Below are 20,832 nucleotides of genomic sequence, written 5' to 3' on the forward strand. Positions count from 1 at the left end.
GGTAGCTTGGACTCCCTCACTAGGTGTAGAAGCCTTAAGGAAGAAAGTTGCCAGGCTAAGACCATCAAAGAAGTGTGAAGGGAAAGAGCAAGAGTGAGAGAGAATTGATGACTTCTCATTTCTTGGGTCCAGTCACTGAAATCTTTGTATTTGCTCTGATTCTTGTGTCCTGGATTCCCAGAGTCATTTAAATGAGTCTCCCTTTTCCTTGAAGCCAGTTGGAGTAGGGCTCCTCTCAATTTTGATTCAGACTTGGTTCTAGAACCTCCTGATCATTGTATACCTGCCAGACACAAACAGACACACCAATTTGTTTCAGCACCATTACGAGTGAAACCCTTTATTCTTTACTGAGAATAGGGTGTGCAGACCACCAAATACAGTTCACCCACATCCTGGGAAGGAGGCTCAAAGGGTGAGTGAGTGTATGTTAGGAGAGGCCTTACTGATTCCTGAACCACTCCCAGCATTTACACTGCCCGTGCCAGGCCAATCCTGTCATTTCCTCGATCAAAGACTGAGAAATACAGCCTCAGGAAGACGTCACCCAGGATCCAGGTCTCTCTAGATGTCCTCACTGTGTTCTCTTTAAAGGTTGTATAGCAGTGGCTTCTAGAATCCTGGGGGAGTCAGAGACACACTCCAGTCAGCATGAGCCCTTACCGGCGCCTCCCCCCAATACCCAGAACCAGCACAATTTGTTTTATTTCCCTCTTTTGGTAAGTATCAAGGGGTTTTCTCAGCATCAGAGGATATGAGAGTTCAACCAAAACCAAAGAGGACCAATACATGAGGTTGCCATGAGGAAGGGTGTGGTGAGTGGAGGACTGGGAGTTGGGGAAACACAGGAATGAAAAACAACACAGTCCTACTGTAGAGCGTAAGAAACTATATTCAATATTCAGTATAAACCACATGAAAAAGAATAAGAAAAAATATTTTTATGTGTATAGCATACTTTTTATCTGTATTGCATTGCAATGTAGCAGAATTTAATGCAAAACTGAATATCAGCCATACTTCAATATAATTTTTTAGAAAAGAACAAGTGTGTCCATAGTTCTCCTCACTCCCTGTTTCCTTCCTTATGACTCCTGCTCCTTGTTTTCTCTGTAGAGAATGCAGGTTCTCCTCCTGCGTGCCCACAATCCATACTTTATTTAAAAAAAAAAAAAACAACTTTTTTTTATATTGGAGTATAGCTGATTAACAATATTCTGAGTTTCAAGTGGACAGTAAAGGGACTCAGCCATATGTATCTGTACATCCTGGTCCCAAAGATACCCCTCCCACCCAGGCTGTCATATAACTGAGGGGAGTTCCCTGTGCTACACAGTAACTCGTTGTTGGTTATCCATCTTAAATAGAGCAGTGCCCACAACATGTCCCTGAAGACTTAACTCAGGAACTCTACAAAGCCTCCTTTGGTCCGCACTCAGCCTCCTTGGCCACTCCAGGCTTGGTTGGGTAACGTACTCTGGTTCCCCTTCCCCACTGGTCAACCTGTAGCCTTTATCACCCTTAGTAAGCCCCCAGTGCCCCAGTGCAGACCACCTTGAGATGCCATTTACATGGAATGCAGTGCAGTTTTGCCTGGAACCAAGCAAACCTGCATATGGCTCAATGAGTTTGTGGTTTAGAATTCCTGAAATTCCCTTTCTTCCTCAAAGCCTTCTTTGAGCCCATCAGCCTGCTCTGAACTCCCGCAGGGAGCTGACATGAAGCCTCCAGCCTGTGCTGGGGCTGAGCAGTCACTGTGCATCCTTTATTCACCTTAGTATCCAACCTCCCCACAGAGGGTCGAGTATCCCAACTCACAAAGGAGGCACCCGGCCAGAGCAAGGGGAAGATGCAGCCAAGTACTAAGCTGACCATGTAATTTATCATCCAAACCAGAAAAAAAACTTGAGAAGGGAAGGCAGACTGTTAACTTATGCTGGGACATCACACTGGGAATGCCCCCAGCCATTCTCCTTGTAACATGGCCTATTTCAGGGACTGCTAGAGCTGACTTCCATGTTCATACAGCTAAGGGTTCAGATTGAATTGAAGCTCTTTGAGGACTGAGGACCTTAGTGTCCCCCTCTCCTTGTGACTCCCACCATGCCAGCATGGTGTGGAGTCTCCATATTTATTTCAGGAAGATCAGTGTCCCAGACGGCCCTTTAATCTCAAATGGTTGGTTTTCTGGCAGTCACTGACCCAGCCACAGGGCTCATCAACCTCTGCAATGGTGTGAGATGGCCAGTAGAGGGCGACCTCCTCCCAACAGCAGCCCGTGGGTTGCTGCAAGCCCCAATTTGAGAACACCCCTCAGTATTGTCCCCTCACCTTGAGGATGTAGGCTCGTGCTGGCACCGGGTAGTTGATGCCGTTGATGGTGAAGATAATAGAGGGCAGAGTATTGACCACAGAACATGAAACGTAGTGCTGTTAGAGAGAGAGGGAGAGAGGTTGGCCCTGGAGATCCTTGTTGTGTGTGGAGACTGGGAGTGAACCTGAGGCATGACCCTTCACCTTGGAACCCCGTGGCGTGGCGCCGATCAGCTTCTGTATATTATTGACCAGTCTTCTTGGGCCTTTGATCAGTGCTGTTCCAGTGTCCACAAGGGCCTCACAGCCTCCAGAACAAGCAATAATCTTTCTTTTCATGGAGATGCTGAGAGATAGTGGAAGAAAGCGGGCATCAAGGTCACTCTGAGTCTCCCCAGAGCTGTCCCCTTCCCAACTGTCTCCTAAACAGCCCTTTGTCTCTTGCCCTCTTTTCCTTTGCTCTCAACACAGCACCTTTCTTGACATCCTCGAATGCAGTACTTGAATACACCAGGATATTTTGTACCTTGACACAGGCTGGTCTTCTTTCCTAGAAGACTCCACTCCACTTTGACTAGCAAATTTCTTCTCATCTTCCAGATTCCACCTTAATTGTATTTTTTTTGGGAAGTCTTTCCCCCGTGTTTATAAGTCTCCTGTCTTGGTCACTCTCTGTAGACCCTTCCTCATGTCTGCTGCTGCTGCTAACTCACTTCAGTCATGTCTGACCCTGTGTGACCCCATAGACAGCAGCCCACCAGGCTCCACCATCCCTGGAATTTTCCAGGAAAGAGTACCAGAGTGGGTTGCCATTGCCTTCTCCTCCTCATGTCTAACATGTACCAAAGGCACAATTCACTATGTGAGTGAGTCACTTCATGTACATCTGCCTTCTTAGATGTGAGTGCAAGTTTTATTCTCCTTGCCTCCCTAAAGTGCCTGGCACACAAGGGATGCCCAATGCTTGTCTGTTCAATGACTGAATGAAGACTGAGAAAACAATAAGTAACATCCAGAGAGCTGTACCTGGTGGGGAACAAATAATGGGTAGCACACAAAGTGAAGATGAAGATTCACCAGGGCAGCAGATTCTCATAGTAGGGGGAGAAAGGGGCTCCTCTGGGAGAGGGTGTCTCCCAGCAGTGCTCCTACAACCAGCTCAGACCCTGAGACCCTGACCAGGAAATATATAACTAGCCCACAGAAACTCCAAAGGACAGGTCAGCATTTGTCCTAGGGTCTCACACAGAATCCAATCAATTATGCCTCTTGTCCTCAGGTTACTCCTGTATCCCACCTTCCTGATTATCTTATAGACCCCCCCCACACTGTGTGCCCAGGTACATGGGGTGTCTTTTTTATTAGTTGCTTTCACATCTTAAGACTGCAGCCAACCTCTCTCCAGTGCTGGGTAGCTGCTCCCTAAGGAGACCAGTTTTCCCCATTTGCTCAGAAATTTCCCTGTTCTTAAATAGACGTTTATCTGTACTGAGAACTTCCTATGTTCAAGGTAGCCCTGGACTGTTGGTCATCTTATCATAACTCTGTTCAGGCTGCTAAAATTCTCCCTGATCGTCTGTTCACCACAATGTAGAGTCCTCTAGCCATGCTCCCCACCTCAAAGGGCAGTGGATGCAGCTCTCTCCCAGCTGCACAGACCTCTCTGTACCCTTTTAGGACCCTGATCAGAGCCATGCTCAGAAGGCCTGGGGATTATGAACCCATGGATTGTTTGTGTATCTGTGTGCTTGTGTGTTTATTTGTATGTGTGTTTGTATGTGTCTCTGTGTGTGCTTGTGTGTCTCTGACTACCTATGTTTATATGTGCCTCTGTGTATGTTTATATGTGTCTGCTTATGTGTTTCCATGTGTCTGTGTGTCTGTCTGAGTCATTGTGGGTAGTATATAGTCTGTGTGACTGTGTGTCTGAGAATGCATTTGTGTGTGTCTGCCTGTGTCCATGTACAGTAGTGGGAGCATCACTTGGGCTGACCCTCAGAGGAAGAGGCTTACCGGTCCATGTGTACACTCCAGCCGCCCGCTTGGATCAACGGTACCCAGTTGAGCTCTCCCTTGTAGTAGCGGTGATCCACCCCACCAAACATCACCACACTGCCCTCCCGCTTGTCTCTGTAGAGAGAAGTGAGGGGGGATCCTTGGAGGACAGTAAAAACAGCACTGTCTGAGAGCTGTGCTTGTCCACCCACCAAAGCCCTAATCAGGTCTCCACATAAAGATGCAGAAATAGTGTCTAGGAGCGATTGAGATCCAGACTGAGGTCTGTAAGTGGTTAGTGAGTGGCACAGAGGAGGTTAGAAGCTGAATCTCTTGGTTAGGCTCCACCCACTATGTCTTCTGAAGACACCCTGGGCCTCCAGGGACCTGAGTGCTCAAACACCCTCAGAGGACATGGTGCTGAAGCTTTTGGCTTTCCCCTTATCTACCTTGTCATTTTTAAGGAAAATCAAGGCCTGGGAGTTCTAAGGATGTGGGTTCAGGTCACCAAGAGTTGGCTCCACTGGCCTGTGACCTCTACTGTCCAAAGGGCCCCACACTCAGAAGGGACCCCACCTCTGCTCTCCCTGTCTTGAAATGCCTAATGTTTCTTGAACAAGGATTCCAGAGTTTTGTGTCCCACACTTTCATTTTTCACTGGAACCTACAAATTGGGTAGATGGTCCTGGGCTCCCAGTGAAATGCTATTGAGGAAGGAAAGATATCCACCATCCTTCTCCTTACTTCCTTATCAAATACATAAGCAAATCCTAATGCTTTTTTTTTTTTTAATTTTATTTTATTTTTAAACTTTACATAATTGTATTAGTTTTGCCAAATATCAAAATGAATCTGCCACAGGTATACATGTGTTCCCCATCCTGAACCTAATGCTTTTTATTCAACGTGCTTCCTGTTGCCTTCCATTAGCCTTCCTCCTCACTCACCCCAGGAGACCAATTTACTGATCTTGAGCCCAGGATCAGGGTGTGTTCGAATAAAACGTTATTTATAAAAGCCACTGGTGAAGCCAATAGGGCCCTTGGGCCATAGTTATCCTGGGTTAGATTATCTCTCAGGATACTTCTTTATCAAGTGTTCTATAATTTTCATGCAACTGAAAGCATCTTACAGCTAATTTGGATAAAATGATTGTCCATCTCAGACTTACTTGCTCAAGTAGAAGGCAAAAACAGGCTCAGAAATGGCACCTTCATTCTTCAGGTTGTCAAAGATGGGGATGGCTCCAGTGAAGGACATGTTTGGATAGTTCAAGCCCAAGATGCCATCAAAAGGTATACCATCAAACCCGACTTCTGCCAGGCTTATACAGAATGGCTGGTCAGTACTTACAAGGTCCCCAATCTGTGGGAGAGAAGAGTGTTCCCACTTACAGATACATGAAGTGGGCTAGGACTGGGCTAGGGTACATTGCTATTAGATCCTCAGAAAAGAATTGAGGCTGGGCTCTGTCTTCAGGGGCACTCAGATGATTAGACCAAGCTGGGAGGGGAATTTGGGTTCCACTTGAGAGAGGCTGTGAATTTTAAAACATCTGACCCTCTGAAAAACACCACCTGAGTGAGTCAAATTGGCCTCGTGGCTTCTGTACAGGTGTGGCAACCAAGTCAGGCCAGGACCCATTGGTGCCACCTTGTGGACAAACTGAGTGGAGAAAAAGATAGCCTTCTCTTTGGCATCACTGTGACCTAATGACAAGAATGGACTGCATTCTCTGTAATGTACTGTGGATTCTGCATCTGTCCAGGAAGACAGAAGCTGAAAACACAATCTTGCTTGCAGGGTTCTATGAAATTACTGCCTGGGGAATTCACCTTTGGGGATATATATGTGTGTATTTGTGTGAGTGTGTATAAGAGAGAAAGTGAGAGAGCAGAACTACTCAAATAATTTGGGGGAGGCAGACCATAGGTTAATTAGACTCTCAAAGGGCCTCTAGAGTGAGAACTCATTTATCAGGCCCCTTACTTCTCAGGCCTCCAGTTTCACACTATGGATACCTGAAGCCCTTGACTGCCCCCAGGGTCCCCAGATCAGTTTTATCCTGTCCCCAAACACCCCACAGCAACTTCAGTCATGAAAAGCCAGCCTAACTCCACCTTTTACCACATGTGTGCCCTCAGCAAGGCCCTTTCTGTCTGCACCTCAGTTTATGCATATGTCTCATCAGCTAATCAGAGTAACTGTTATGTGAGGTTGTTGCAGGATTAAGCCAATTATCAGCTGAAAGTGCCTGGAACAGTCTGTGAATATAAAATTGGGTGCTTTTTTCCCATTTTCTCACTCCCAGCAAAATGACTTGAACTGCTCATGGGCAGAGGAGCTGCAAGTCCACACTTCAAGTCACTCTCTGGGTTAGATAATCTGCTCATGTGTCACCACAGGCACTGTCTCCCCAGATGCAGGATCCTGTGGGTAAGGTGGCCAATATCTATGGGAGTTAGGCTAAGAAGGGTCCTGCATCTGTTTTGCAAGCAGGGGTCACTCCATAGCCAGCCCTGACTCAGCATTTGTTACCCGAACTGTGTCATAAACAAGAAGTCCTTTCATCCTTCCAGTACTGTACTTGATGTTGAAGACCTTTTGGGTATGCCGGAAGGTGGAAGACAGAAGATGTATGAACATAACTTTTGTAGCTGCAGACACAAGAGATGAGTGTCATCAGGTGCCAAGGGTGGAAACAGGGCAACAGGGCAAGTGAAAGATGGTCCGGGTAGGGGGAGTCTGTACTCACCACAGGCTAGACTTTGGCAAAAGACGGAGGGCACCCACAAGTCAGATGAGCCTGTGTCAAAGACAACCTGGAATTCCTGAGGGGGTGTTCCAATGGTGATGTTACCCATGTAGAGCATCTACAGTGAAAAGGAGGGAATAGGTCAGTGCAGAACTGGCTACCCTCTATTCCCACACTACTGCCTCCCTCTGGGTGTCACATATCCCTTGAGATCACTTTCTAACCACCGTGCAGCTCACAGACTTTGGTCACAGAGATGTCTGCATTTGATATATTTTTCCTGTGCTGCATTGTATGCAGTATATTGATTCTATGACCAGGCATTGAAATGGTACCTCATGCATTGGAAGCACAGAGGCATAATCACTGGGCCTCCAGGACCACTGGACAACCAGGGAAGTCCTGGTGCCTTCATTTGAGAAGGTCTGTAGTGTCTTCAATCCCAGCCTCAGTGCCCCCTTCTCCAGGAGGTCATTCTGGATCAACCCCAGCCACTCCCTCTATGAGACCACATCCAATCAACTCCACACAGATGACCCTTTCACTCGACATGTATATACCCTTTGCCTATCTCTCAGGCTGGCATGGGCATTCTTGAAGACAAAATAAGCCCTTTGTCTAATCTAAAAACAGTAACCACAGTTAGATCCTTATGGCCTTACACGGAATACGAGTTCCGTGCTGTGGTTCTTGCATCTGTGGAAACTGAATTCCTCTGCCGGAGGAGTCACAGTTGCTTTGTAGTTGGTTCTACCTTTTGATCAGTGATGGCTCACTCTTCATCTGTAACTGAGTGGCTCACACAGTTCCTAAGGAACAATCGCCCTCAAAGTAATGACACATCTTTGACACAGAAAGGGATGTTTACCTGCCACCTGGTAATTGCCGGGCCCAGTCACCAAGACCAACAGTTGAGGATGAGAGTACCTTCTCCTCTGGGTGGGGTCCCTGTTTTCCAGTGTGTCTGCCTCCTGCAGGAACCCCAACCCCAACATCCCACCAGGCACCACCAGATGAGCCTCAGTGCTAGGCTAGAGCACCAGGGGGCTCTATGAAGCACCATCCCACCAAAATACTCACATCCATGATGTTTCTCAGTGGGTGAATAGTTACATTTGAACCACGAGAAGAAATCTGGGACAGACTGTAAGCATGTTCCTTCAGGAAATTGTTCAGCTTGTTTTTTCCACTGAGGGTTTTTCTCATGGTCTTCACTCGCCTTAGAGGTATTCTTTCACAGAACATTTGACAAAGAAAACAAAGAGGATGCTACAATTAGCTGTCAGTGTTAAGGTGTAATTGTCATTGTAATGGCCCTGTGTATTTTCTAATCATTTTTATGAGGCACATTATTATCAGAATTTTATGCCTATACCATGGCAAAGACATCACTTTGAATACAGGCTCTGTTCTGTAATCTTGAGTAAGCCATATGACTGTGTGGTGTCTCAGTTTCCCCTTCAGTAAAATGGTGGAATGTAACAATACAAACCCTCTAAATAGAATATCTTGGGGATAAGTGAAGTGATGGATATAAGGTACCTGATAAATAGGAAGTCTCAACATGACAGTCATTAGCATTGCTGTTGCCATCCCACACTATCCTTCTCATAGAACCTCAGGGAAGGAGGTAGAAGGGGGACTCTTATCCTCTTTTACAAGGGAGCAATTTGAAATGCAAGAGGTTTCTGAGTTGACTGTGGTCACACTGCTTGTCAGATATAAAGCAGTGTATATAAAACAATGTGTCTTTCTCCACTTTGAAAGAGAAGTGAGAGTTGAAAAAATAATCCAAGATATAGGGAACAAGTAAGGGAAATTCAGAGGTTTGAGAAGGAAGGATGTGTCAAATGAAAAATTAAAAGAAAACAACACAGAGAGAAATACACTCCCAGTGCCTTCCAAAGAGTTGGAGAGATAAATGACAGTGATACAGAGATGTAAGCATAGACATATACACACTTAAGTAGACAGGGAAAAAAGAGGACATGTTGAATAAAATGTAGAAAAGTGCTATTCCACAGGACCACATAGATATCTGCATAGACTGTGCACTGAACAGTTGCAAGGAGTTGCATTTTCAATAGGTCATGATATGACTGGACCCCAAGAATTGTGCAACCATGCAAATGTACATAAGACCTTGGCATCTACAGTTCCTAGAGCAAGTTACTTATCAATAAGTAAGATTTGAACTTTAAGACTCTTAGGGAAATATTTCATTCCCTTCTAAACCTGATGGGTGGAATAATCAGATGAAAAGAAAAATCCGAGAAAGGAACATGATGTGGCTTACAGTCCCCATACTTACTTGACTATGCACTCTGAGAAGGCCACCAGCCAGAGGAGCACAAGCCACTTCATGCTTCTTTCCTGGCTGCAGGTACACAGGGAAGTTTTGGTTCTTAGCATGTAGTGGTGACCAGGAGCCCCTTGTAATATATGCTCTGACCTACCCTTGTTTTCCCCTGTAGTCCACTAAAAGATCTGAAAAAACCACAAAGGTCTCTATAAAATCTTTACCTTCATCAGTGTCCTTCGTGAGTGGCCTTTGAAGCTTCTCAGAATACAGAGAATTGAACTGTAATCTCTTCCTTGAAGCTTGGATGGAAAATCAGACTGATCTGCATGGACATTTAAGAAGACAGAGAACCTTGCCTACTTGGAGGAAAAAATGGGTAAGAACATCATGAAAATGGATACTAGGGGCCATGCTTGACATTCGTGGTTTCAGGTCATCTTCCTAGCCACTTCATGAGATATGCATTCCTATCTTCGTTGGAGATGAGATTGCTAGGAGGATAAGTTGTCAAATGGCAAAGTGAAGACTTCAGGGGCAGTCCAGGGACATACAACTGGCTTTAGGTAGTGGGTCTATTGGCAGACAACAGGGTCACCTATGATGCCAGTCTGCATCAAAGAATTAGGACAGAGCAGTACTTCAATTGCATAGTTTCAGTATTGGAAGAAATGTCATAGACATCCACAAGATGTTTTACATCATCCAGCAAACGTACAAGGAAGAACTCTGTGCTAGGTTCTGGGTTAAAGGCTTCGAAGTCAAAGTTGATCAAGACAAAAGTACTGTTTATCTTAAGAGAGCTAGCAATCTAGTTCTCACAAACTCATGGCCCCCGGAGGCAGGAAATATGATAATAGGACTAGGTGGCCATGTTGGACCCTTGGCAGCACAGGCCTTACCACTGGGAGCAGCCTTTCCTCCACTTCACCCATGCTGGAAAGCATGCCAGTTGCCTATGTTTTCAGGAGAATCAGAAGTTTGGCTATTTATGTACAATCTATTGATTTTAATGTTAGCAACTAATATTTTTTTTCCCCGAAAAAAACGGTGGGAACTAAATCTCCACAGTGATGTGCTGGAGTCAGCCTTCAGTCTCTGCAGGTTTTTGTTTCTGGCCTAGAGTTGGGAGTGCAGTAGGGACAGAGAGGAATTTAATTCATGTTGGTTGATTTAAAAAGAGACTGAATGCATACTAAACATGCTGACTCATTGGAAAAAACCCTGATATTCAGAAAGATTGAAGGCAGGAGGAGAAGTGGAAGACAGAGAATGAGATGGTTGGATGGCATCACCAAGTCAATGGACATGAGCTTCAGCAAGCTACGGGAGTTGGTGATGGATAGGGAAGCCTGGCATGCTGCAGTCTATGGCATTGCAAAGAGATGGACACAACTGAAGGACTGAAGTGAACTGAACAAATTGAGAACAAGACTAATAAATCTATTTTCATCAGCTTGTTGTTGACTAGCTATCTATAACAACACATTACTTAATTGGCTTTATAATTCAGACTTATGACTCTACATTCAGAGTGGAATATCTTCTAAGGAAAAACAAAAAATACATCCCATCAAAAACAAAACCAAAGAAAACCAAAAGAAAAAAAGGAAAAAACGTGACACTATATTCAATAACTTCAGTTCAGTTCAGTTGCTCAGTCATGTCCAACTCTTTGTGAGCCCATAAATGGCAGCACGCAAGGCCTCCCTGTCTGTTACGAACTACCGGAGTCCACACATACTCATGTCCATTGAGTTGGTGATGCCATCCAACCATCTCATCCTCTATCATCCTCTTCTCCTCCTGCCCTCAATCTTTCCCAACATCAGGGTCTTTTCAAATGAGTCAGCTCTTCACATCAGGTGGCCAAAGTATTGCAGTTTCAGCTTAAGCATCAGTCCTTCCAATGAACATTCAGGACTGATTTCCTTTAGGATGGACTGGTTGGATCTCCTTGCAGTACAAGGGATGCTCAAGAGTCTTCTCCAACACCACAGTTCAAAAGCATCAGTTCTTTGGGGCTCAGCTTTCTTTATAACCTAACTCTCACATCCATACATGACCACTGGAAAAACCATAGCCTTGACTACATGGACGTTTGTTGACATAGTAATGTCTCTGCTTTTCAATATGCTTTCTAGGTTGGTTACAACTTTCCTTCCAAGGTGTAAATGTGCTTTAATTTCATGGCTGCAATCAACATCTGCAGTGATTTTTGAGCTCAGAAAAATGAAGTCAACCACTGTCTCCACTATTTCCCCATCTATTGGCCATAAAGTGATGTGATTGGATGCCATGATCTTCGTTTTCTGATTGTTAAGCTTTAAGTCAACTTTTTCACTCTCCTCTTTCACCTTTATCAAGAGGTTCTTTAGTTCTTCTTCATTTTCTGCCATAAAGGCGGTGTCATCTGCATATCTGAGGTTATTGAAATTTCTCTCAGCAATCTTGATTCCAGCTTATGCTTCCTCCAGTCCAGCGTTTCTCATGATGTACTCTGCATATAAGTTATATAAGCAGGGTGATAATATACAGCCTTGACAAACTCCTTTTCCTATTTGGAACCAGTCTGTTGTTCCATGTCCAGTTCTAACCGTTGCTTCCTGACCTGCATACAGATTTCTCAAGAGGCAGGTCAGGTGGTCTGGTATTCCCATCTCCTTCAGAATTTTCCACATTTTATTGTGATCCACACAGTCAAAGTCTTTGGCATAGTCAGTAAAGCAGAAGAAGATTTTCGGGAATTATCTTGCTGTTTTGATAATCCATCAGATGTTGTCAACATGATGTCTGGTTCCTCTGACTTTTCTAAAACGAGCTTGATCATCTGGAAGTTCATGGTTCACATACTGCTGAAGCCTGGCTTGGAGAATTTTAAGCATTACTTTACTAGCGTGTGAGATGAGTGCAATTGTGCTGTAGTATGAGCATTCTTTGGTACTGCCTTTTTTGGGATCAGAATGAAAACTGACATTTTCCAGTCCTGTGGCCATTGCTGAGTTTCCAAATTTGCTGGCATAGTGAGTACAGCACTTTCACAGCATCATCTTTTAGGATTTGAAATAGCTCAACTGGAATTCCATCACCTCCACTAGCTTTGTTCATAGTGATGCTTTCTAAGGCCCACTTGACTTCACATTCCAGGATGTCTGGCTCTAGGTCAGTTATCACATCATCGTGCTTATCTGGGTCATGAAGACCTTTTTTGTACAGTTCTTCTGTGTATTCTTGCCACCTCTTCTTAATATCTTCTCCTTCTGTTAGGTCCATACCACTTCTGTCCTTTATCAAGCTCATCTTTGCATGAAATGATCCCTTGGTATCTCTAATTTTCTTGAAAAGATCTCTAGTGTTTACCATTCTGTTGTTTTCCTCTATTTCTTTGCATTGATTGCTGAGGAAAGCTTTCTTATCTCTTCTTGCTATTCTTTGGAACTCTGCATTCAGATGCTTATATCTTTCCTTTTCTCCTTTGCTTTTTGCTTCTCTTCTTTTCACAGCTATTTGTAAAGCCTCCCCGGACAGCCATTGCTTTTTTGTCTTTTTTTTCCATGGGGATGGTCTTGATTCCTGTCTCCTGTACAATGTCACGAACCTCATTCCATAGTTCATCAGGCACTCTATCTATCAGATTTAGGTCCTTAAATCTATTTCTCACTTCCACTGTATAATCATAAGGGATTTGATTTAGGTCATACCTTAATGGGCTAGTGGTTTTTCCTACTTTCTTCAATTTAACTCTGAATTTGGTAATAAGAAGTTCATGATCTGAGCCACAGTCAGCTCCTGGTCTTGTTTTTGTTGACTGTATAGAGCTTCTCCATCTTTAGCTGCAAAGAACATAATCAATCTCATTTCGGTGTTGACCATCTGGTGATGTCCATCTGTAGAGTCTTCTCTTGTGTTATTGGAAGAGGGTGTTTGCAATGACCAGTGCATTTTCTTGGCAAAATTCTATTAGTCTTTGCCCTGCTTATTTCATCTTAAAAGAGAACAACCAAGTGCAACATATGACTACATTCTTCAATAAACTGTGAAAAGACATCTGCTTTTTGAGAATAGGGAAATTTGCACATAGACTGGATATAAAATGTTCATTTTATTGGGAACAAAAGAGCATTTTTTTCATATCCTATCATTCTACCAAAAATACTCATTATATATATTTTGTGAAATGTTCATCTTTTCCCAAAATACTTCAGGAAAAATTAATAAGGTGTAAAAGAGAGAATGAAATGATGGTCTATCTTGAATTAAAAAGAGATACCTCCTACACGATGCGTAGCTGCTATGGATGAATTGTGTCCATCCCTGACTTCCAATGTGATGGTATTAGAAATTAGGGCCTCTGAGAGGTACCAAGGTTGACCTGGTGTTTTGATGGCAGTCCCTAATGATGGGATTAGCCTCTCCCTCTTTTTCTCTCTTATTCTCCCTCTTCTTCCTTCCCTTCAGCCACCACATGTGAGAACATAGCAAGAAGAGAAAGACGGATGTGCAAGTCAAGAATGTCTTCCCTGGGAACTCAATTGGCCACCACCTTGATGTTGCATATTCTGCAGTCTATGACAACCTGTGGGACTAAGAGGTTAGTTTTGTAGTTATTGATGCCAAATGATGGAATATAGGGTTCATGACACCCGTCTTTCTTATATTTGTTATGTTTGAAAATATTTTGCAGTAAGAAGTTTATAAAGAGTCCATTTTGAAGTTTCTGTTTTAGAGATACCCTTAGGAGCCCAAGATAGCAGATTCAGGCAGGTCCCTAATGAATGAGTGGTTGGAGGACCACATGCTCCTTACCCCAACTCATCTCTTGTCGTCTGAAAACTGTCCCCCACACCTGACACCCTTAACGCCCGCCCTCCACCCCCCCCCCCAACCATCTGCATCGCCATTACTCTGCTAAGCTGAGTCATCTAGCTGGAGATGTTGATGATTCAGGACAGGGTCTGGAAGCAGGAGGAATGCAGATATTTTTAGAAAGAAAAACTGGGCAGGCCCATCTTGGTTTTCCCTTCTTTAGTGCAATCTGCAGGTGAGGGATTGGGGCTGGGTAAGGAGGGAGCCACAAGTGGGACTGCATAGTTATCTACAAGTGAAGGGAGTAGGAATTCAGAACCCAGTAACCAGGAGGTGGGCAGCTTGCACAGGACCCAGGAGGGAAAGAAGAAGCACTGGGGAAAGAATAGTGCCTACTTGAGGGCCAGACCTTCTTGAGTCTTTCAGTTAAACTTGGAGGTCACATCCTTCCTGCTGGAATTCCTGCTCCAGAGGTGGAGGGGAGAGAGCTGTACTCACTCCTAATGACTCACAGGGAGAGGGCCTCCCCCAGAAACCCTTTGATTCAACTCTAACTGTGGGTATCATCCCAAGCCAGATAGAAAATGGCAGATCATCCAAAAAATGACCTACTTTAAATAGTATTTAAAATACTACAAATTTTGTTTAAGAGTCCTGGCATATCTAATTCCCAGAGTTTTTTAGGAGAGATGATTCATTAGCCTAATTTGGGTTTCTGCTGAGGAATATACAAGCTTCCCCATTGGTAACTCTGACATAAATACCTGATCTCATCCCACAGAACCCAAATGATGGTAAGTTCCAGTGGGCAAGGCCTCTAAGGTCCTCGGTGTCACAGCAGTTGTGTGCCACATGGTCTGCCACTCCCAGTCCTGAGCCCAGAACCCATGAACATCAATAGACAGTTACAGCCCCTTGCCCACCAGAGGCAGCCTCAGCATTCTCAGAAACATGCACCTCTGATCCACTTGCCCACTGATTGGCATTGAGCCTCAGACTGGAAGAAGTGTTCTAGAGCAAGTCCAGTCTCCCTCATCCAAGAGATGGGAAACTGAACCCTGGGGTTTATGACTCACCTTAAAGCTGCAGGTAAGTTAGTGAAGACTTGGACCCAGGAACTCTGGTTCCCAGGCTAGGAAACTTCCAAGAAGGGAAAGATGAGAGAAAGATCAATTGCATTCACTGCTGGGTAGCTCTCAGATGTCTGCAAGCACCAGAGTGGAAGTTTCTTTCCCTTTGCCCCTCAAGTCTGTTTCTGATTTTATTAGCAGACCTGCCTCCATGTAGCAGCAGGAAAGCAATATTCAGGGCTGTTTCTTCTTGGTTCCAGGGACAGTGGGAAGGCCATCTGTAGTGACCCTAGGAGGTAGTCGTGAAGGTGGTGACTGACTCACTATCAATTCAGATCCCCAGAGCTCCCACTCGACCTTCACACAAGACAGACCCTTGGCTGACTGGATAACATGAACCTGCATTCAGAGCAAGAAGCATTCTCTTCTTAGCATTCTGGAAACTTAGATAAGTGCTTTATGTTTCCTCAGGGAACACCTGCCTGAGCGAGGTTGGGGTCTGAGACTAGCCTGAATGCAGAGGATGCGTTCCCTCTTTGATGCTTCAAATAGACCTTGGAGATTCAATGGCCTTGAGAGAATTACAATCACCCTTATATTTTATAGGGACTTTGCTTTATGAATCTGGTTGGAGAAAAAGGACAGAAACACAGGACAAGGCCAGACATCTCTGGGTCCCAGCTGACTGTGAGTTGAGTTTCAGCCACCAGGCTTCACAGTTAGGTGCTGATGTAATTCACAAGCCACCTTTGAAGACAGAATAAAGGAAAGAGTTTTTGGGCAGAGAGCAGTGTGGTCAAAGAGCCATGGGAATCACATGGGGTAAAACGAAACAAGAATGATTACTTATTTCTTCACTCTGTCCGTTTCTTGGCGTTTCTACTCCTGAGAACAAGTGCATGGAGATAGTCAGAGGCATTGGTGCTGCCCCGGCACCTGATGCTCCTGGTGATAACCAGTTTGTGTAAATGTCCCTGAACCAGAGCATATTCAGCCTCATGATAGCCCCAGGTTCTCCCTTCTTGGGAAGGCTGACATGCCTCATTGTTTCTAACTCACAACTGAAGCATGGGATGAGGTATGGTGGTTGTCCTGTAGCTAAGTTCCAAACATGGAAGGAAGGTTGTCAGTGGAAGGGTAGCCATTTATTAAGCTTGGTTACCTTGGTCCTTAGCAGGGGTAATTCCCACATCTAGAATGTTTTTCTCCCAGCTTTTTGCATGGCCGTGTCCTTCTCAACATTTACCATAATTTCAAATGAGTCTCTCAGGCTTGTTTTCCCTGGCCACTGCACTCTCACGAGCACAAACCCTGATCCAAAAAATGCTTAGACACATCCCTCCATCAAAACAATAATTATAGTTACCAAAGTGGAAAGGTGGGAGAGGGATAAATTGAGAGTTTTTGATTAATATATGTATACTACTTTATTTAATAGATAACCAACAATGACCTACTGTACAGCACAGGAATTCTGATCAGTAGTCTATAATATCCTGTATGGGAAAAGAATCTAAGAAACAATGGGTACATGTGTATGTATAAGGGAATTAATTTCACATAAAACTAATATTAATACAATGCTGTAAATCAACTACATTCCTATATAAATTAAAACCTGAATTAAAAAAAAAAAATACTTACATGTAGAGAACCACGGAGTTTTTTAGACTCGCAGGATTTCAGATATGATGCTGGAGATGGCAGACTGGGTGAAGAAATCTGGACATTATCTGGGGTTGCATTTTCCTAAGCTTTGGTGTCTTTTGCTTCTAGTGTCACCTTTGATTTGTCTTTGGAGGATCTGATACAAGGGCTTGGAGACACCAGCTGGGTGTTAGTTGAAGGATGAGAGGGAGGCGCTAGTGGGAGAGTGAAATCCCAGCTCCCTAGCCTTGGTTTGAGGTACAACTTATATCCCAACTTTCCTGTGAAAACAGGCTGTAGCTTCCCTCTCCATGCCTTGCATGATATCATACCCAGACAGGTTTCATTCTTTTTCATGTCCTGCTTCCACTTAGCCCTCACTGTTTTCCCTGGGAAAATTTTTCTTTTTTTAATTTTTGCAGCAAGCAGGGGCTACTCTGTTATGGCAGTGCCTTGACTTTTCAGTCCTTTGCTTCTCTTGATGTAGATCACAGGCTCTAGGGCACTCAGGCTCAGTAGTTGTGGCCCACCGGCTTAGTTCCCCTGCGGCATTTGCAGTCTTCATAAACCAGGTCTCAAGCACATATCTTAAGCACTGGATCAAAAGGGAAAGCATTTTGGAAGGAATTTGAAATAAATCACTTTTATATGAAACTTGGCACCATGTCTTATTTATGAGGAGAAAGATAGAGGATTGTCCCTACTTGAAGCAACCTCCTGAGATCAGGGCTGATTGAGGTCCCCCTACATGATCTTGAAGCTGTCCTGCCATGTGGCTTTGTTCTTGCTTCAGTTTCTGAATCCCACACTAGACCACAGCTTCCAGAGGGCAGGGCTGTCACTTGACTCACTTCTAAGTATATGTTAGTAGATATTGTCTCATTCAGACCCTGATGTCAAGACAAATCTAACACAAAGATCAGTTATTCTATTAAGAGTGTTAGATTATAGGTTCAATGACTGTAATCAAACCCTAAATAACATTATCTTAAATACAAAACAATTTCAATTCTCTTTCATATAATGTTAGTGCAGGTCTCTCCACAGAGATGAGGGCCTACTTCTTTCTTGTCACATCTTCCGCCTGTGCTACTTACCTCTGGTCTAACATAGCTGCTCCAGCTCCTGTCATTACATCTGCATTCCAGCTACTGTGACAAAAATAATAGTTCCATTTGGAAGTGACATATCACCTCTATTCAAATTCCACTGGCGGAAGTATCTTCCATGTTCATGGCAATACTGCGGGTGGTGGGCACACAGAAGGGCAGAGGAATGTGATCCCATTTCAGAACATTCATGATAAGTAACAAGGGCCACCACCCTTCATTCATATCCCCTGTATTCATTCTTCTTTGGTTCTCTGCACACAGCTCTCGGTCTGTTTTGGCCTGCAGATATGGATATGGATGAGGTTATAAGAGAGGACATGGTCCAGGCTGTAAAGTATGGAGAAAAGAAGAAAGGAAAGAGATAAGAAAGTATAAAAATACAAAATCTAAAGGAAAGCATGCTTATAATCATAATTTTGCATTTATACAATTTAGGTATAATGGTTGATGAATCAATTTATAAAATAAAAAAAATTAAAGAAATGTAAAACATAAATATATTCACCAAACCCAACAAAATAATAAGACTATATTATATTAAACACATAGCAGTATCAGTATTAAGTTTGGATGCACATTGCAAAAATCTAATACAACTATAACTTTAGCAAGATAAACTTGATTTTTCTCTCCCACTCAGCCAGAGCTTGGGTGGTATCCATCTCCAAAGTTACATGATTGTCCAATACAACTGCAAGAGTTCCACCATCACAACTAAAATCCAGACAACAGTTAGGAAGAAAGTAGGTAAGGGAAGAGTCCCATCTCTCAGCTAAATCAGCTCCTTGAAAGCAGTCTTCCAAGAAATCCCTCTTACAGATCTGCTTACATCTCGGTCACCAGTCATGACTAAGACCACAGGTGTACAGGAAATGCAGTCCTGTGGCAATGGCACCCTATTCCAGCACTCTTGCCTGGAAAATCCCATGGATGGAGGAGCCTGGAGAACTGTAGTCCATGGGGTCGCTAAGACTCGGACACGACTGAGTGACTTCACTTTCACCCACTGGAGAAGGAAATGGCAAGCCACTCCAGTGTTCTTGCCTGGAGAATCCCAGGGATGGGGGAGCCTGGTGGGCTGCCTTCTATGGAGTTGCACAGAGTCAGACACGACTGAAGTGACTTAGCAGCAGCAGCAACAGCTACTGGGCTCATGGCTATATAACAAACTATTTTCAGTTTTGAAAGAGAAGCAGAGAATACATCATTTTGTAGGTAGCCTGCAGCATCTGCCTTAAAGAACAAACCTTTTCTGAATGGATCATGCTGAATTTTCTGAACGGATTAGGCTGGGCACAGTGTGGAAGGAACAGCAATGAGAAACCACTATATGGACCTGAACTGTGCTCCAGAAAAAAGAGGCAGACTGGTCAGTAGAGATCTTCTAAGGACTGAAGTGAGGATTATACACACCACATGATGCAATTTGCTTTGAAAACTGCTTTTCCAACTCAGGTCCCAAATTTCTCTCAATTCTTCAGCTTCTAAATATCTTGTCTTTGTTACCTCACATTCTGACCTACCTGTCTCACCTTCCTTATTTCTGTTCACATCACTTCTCCATCTACTCCACCAGCATTGCAAGATCCAGTACTGAAGGAGTTAGCAATAATTTCTAGAAGTGGGTACAAACACAATGACTATTTCTACTTTAATATTAGTTTCTCCTGATCAAGGTCTTTTGAAAGACTGATATGGCTAGAATTATGGAGATCTCACATTTGAGACCTTTTAAAAAACATTTCTTTTTACATTGGTCTGTTGGTGGTGATGCAGTCTCATAGTTGTTCAAGTCTGAGAAAGTATTTTATCTTGTTTTTAATATGTATTTTTCTTGGGTATAGAATTCTGAGTCAATTATATTTCTCAGCATTTTAAGATGTGGTGCCAGTGTCCTCTGACTAACATTGTTTCATATGCCTAATCTGCTGTCTTTCTCATTTTTTCTTCTACTGTGTCTGTTTTTCATTCTGGTTACATTTCTTTGGTTGATTATTTTAAACAATGAATTATCATGCACCTTTGAATAGTTGTCCTATTTCTTGTCTTTGAATTTATTGAACTTCTGTGTTAATGGGTTTAAAGCTTTCATCATATCTGGAAATTTTTCAGCCAGTAATTATGAAGTTCTTTTCTCTATTCTCCTTCTTTCACTTCCTGTGGGATTCCATTTACATATATTTCAGTATTCTTAAAGTTGTTTCAAATTTCTGTGATGCACAATTAATTTTTCCCACAGTCTTTTCATTCCTATTTTCCATGTCTCTATTTAACATACTCAATATTCTTCAGCTTCATGAATGTAAAGATTATTATTCTAGGAAGCATTTTAATGCCCTTCCTGCTAATTATGTGATGTATATTTTAACTGTGTTTTTACTAATTGATTTTTCCCTCATTATGGATATTTTCTTGCTTCTTTTTTTTTTTTTTCCTTTTCTTTCTTTTTTTTTTTATTTTTGTTTGGGGGATAATTGTGCTGGTTTCTGCCATACAACAACATAAACCATTCATAAGAATACATATGTCCCCTCCCTCTAGAACCTCCCTCCCACACTCGAGGTTGTTGCTTCTTTACACACTGGAATTTTTTTTTCTTTTGAAATTTATTTATTTACCTTAATTAGAGGATAATTACTTTACAATATTTTGATTTACCTAGGACATATATTTTCACAATTCATACAGAAATTTTAAATGGATATTAGATATGGCAATTTTTTCCCTTTGGATGCTGGATATTCTTAATTTTTATAAACTATTCCTGGCACTGTTTGCAAACCCTGGGAATTTCTTGGGAACAATTGTATTTTTTGAAGGCTTGCTGTTCAGGTT

General features: G+C 43.2%; 1 protein-coding gene across 1 annotated transcript; it reads right to left on the minus strand.

The window, feature by feature from the left end:
- Positions 1-309: 309 nt before the first annotated feature.
- LOC112585188 (pregnancy-associated glycoprotein 1-like) lies at positions 310-9,509 on the minus strand. The gene is made up of 9 exons (XM_025286462.2): positions 9,375-9,509; positions 8,144-8,294; positions 7,064-7,181; positions 6,847-6,965; positions 5,480-5,673; positions 4,327-4,443; positions 2,518-2,659; positions 2,332-2,430; positions 310-620 (listed from the first exon to the last, which is right to left on the minus strand). Exons 1-9 carry the CDS (start codon positions 9,473-9,475, stop codon positions 471-473), a joined length of 1,191 nt encoding a protein of 396 aa, XP_025142247.1. The 5' UTR covers positions 9,476-9,509; the 3' UTR covers positions 310-470.
- Positions 9,510-20,832: the final 11,323 nt, after the last annotated feature.

This window comes from Bubalus bubalis, chromosome 5 (genome assembly GCF_019923935.1).
Source record: "Bubalus bubalis isolate 160015118507 breed Murrah chromosome 5, NDDB_SH_1, whole genome shotgun sequence".
NCBI lineage: Eukaryota > Metazoa > Chordata > Mammalia > Artiodactyla > Bovidae > Bubalus > Bubalus bubalis.

Bases quoted from the DNA above. Each gene is read 5' to 3' on its own strand.
- LOC112585188 (XM_025286462.2), bottom strand. From the start codon at position 9,475: ATGCTAAGAACCAAAACTTCCCTGTGTACCTGCAGCCAGGAAAGAAGC. The intron at 2,660-4,326 runs GTAAGCCTCTTC...ACTATCTCTCAG, and splicing joins TGGAGTGTACACATGGACCG to CATCTCCATGAAAAGAAAGA. The intron at 621-2,331 runs GTGAGGGGACAA...TGACTCCCCCAG, and splicing joins CACGAGCCTACATCCTCAAG to GATTCTAGAAGCCACTGCTA.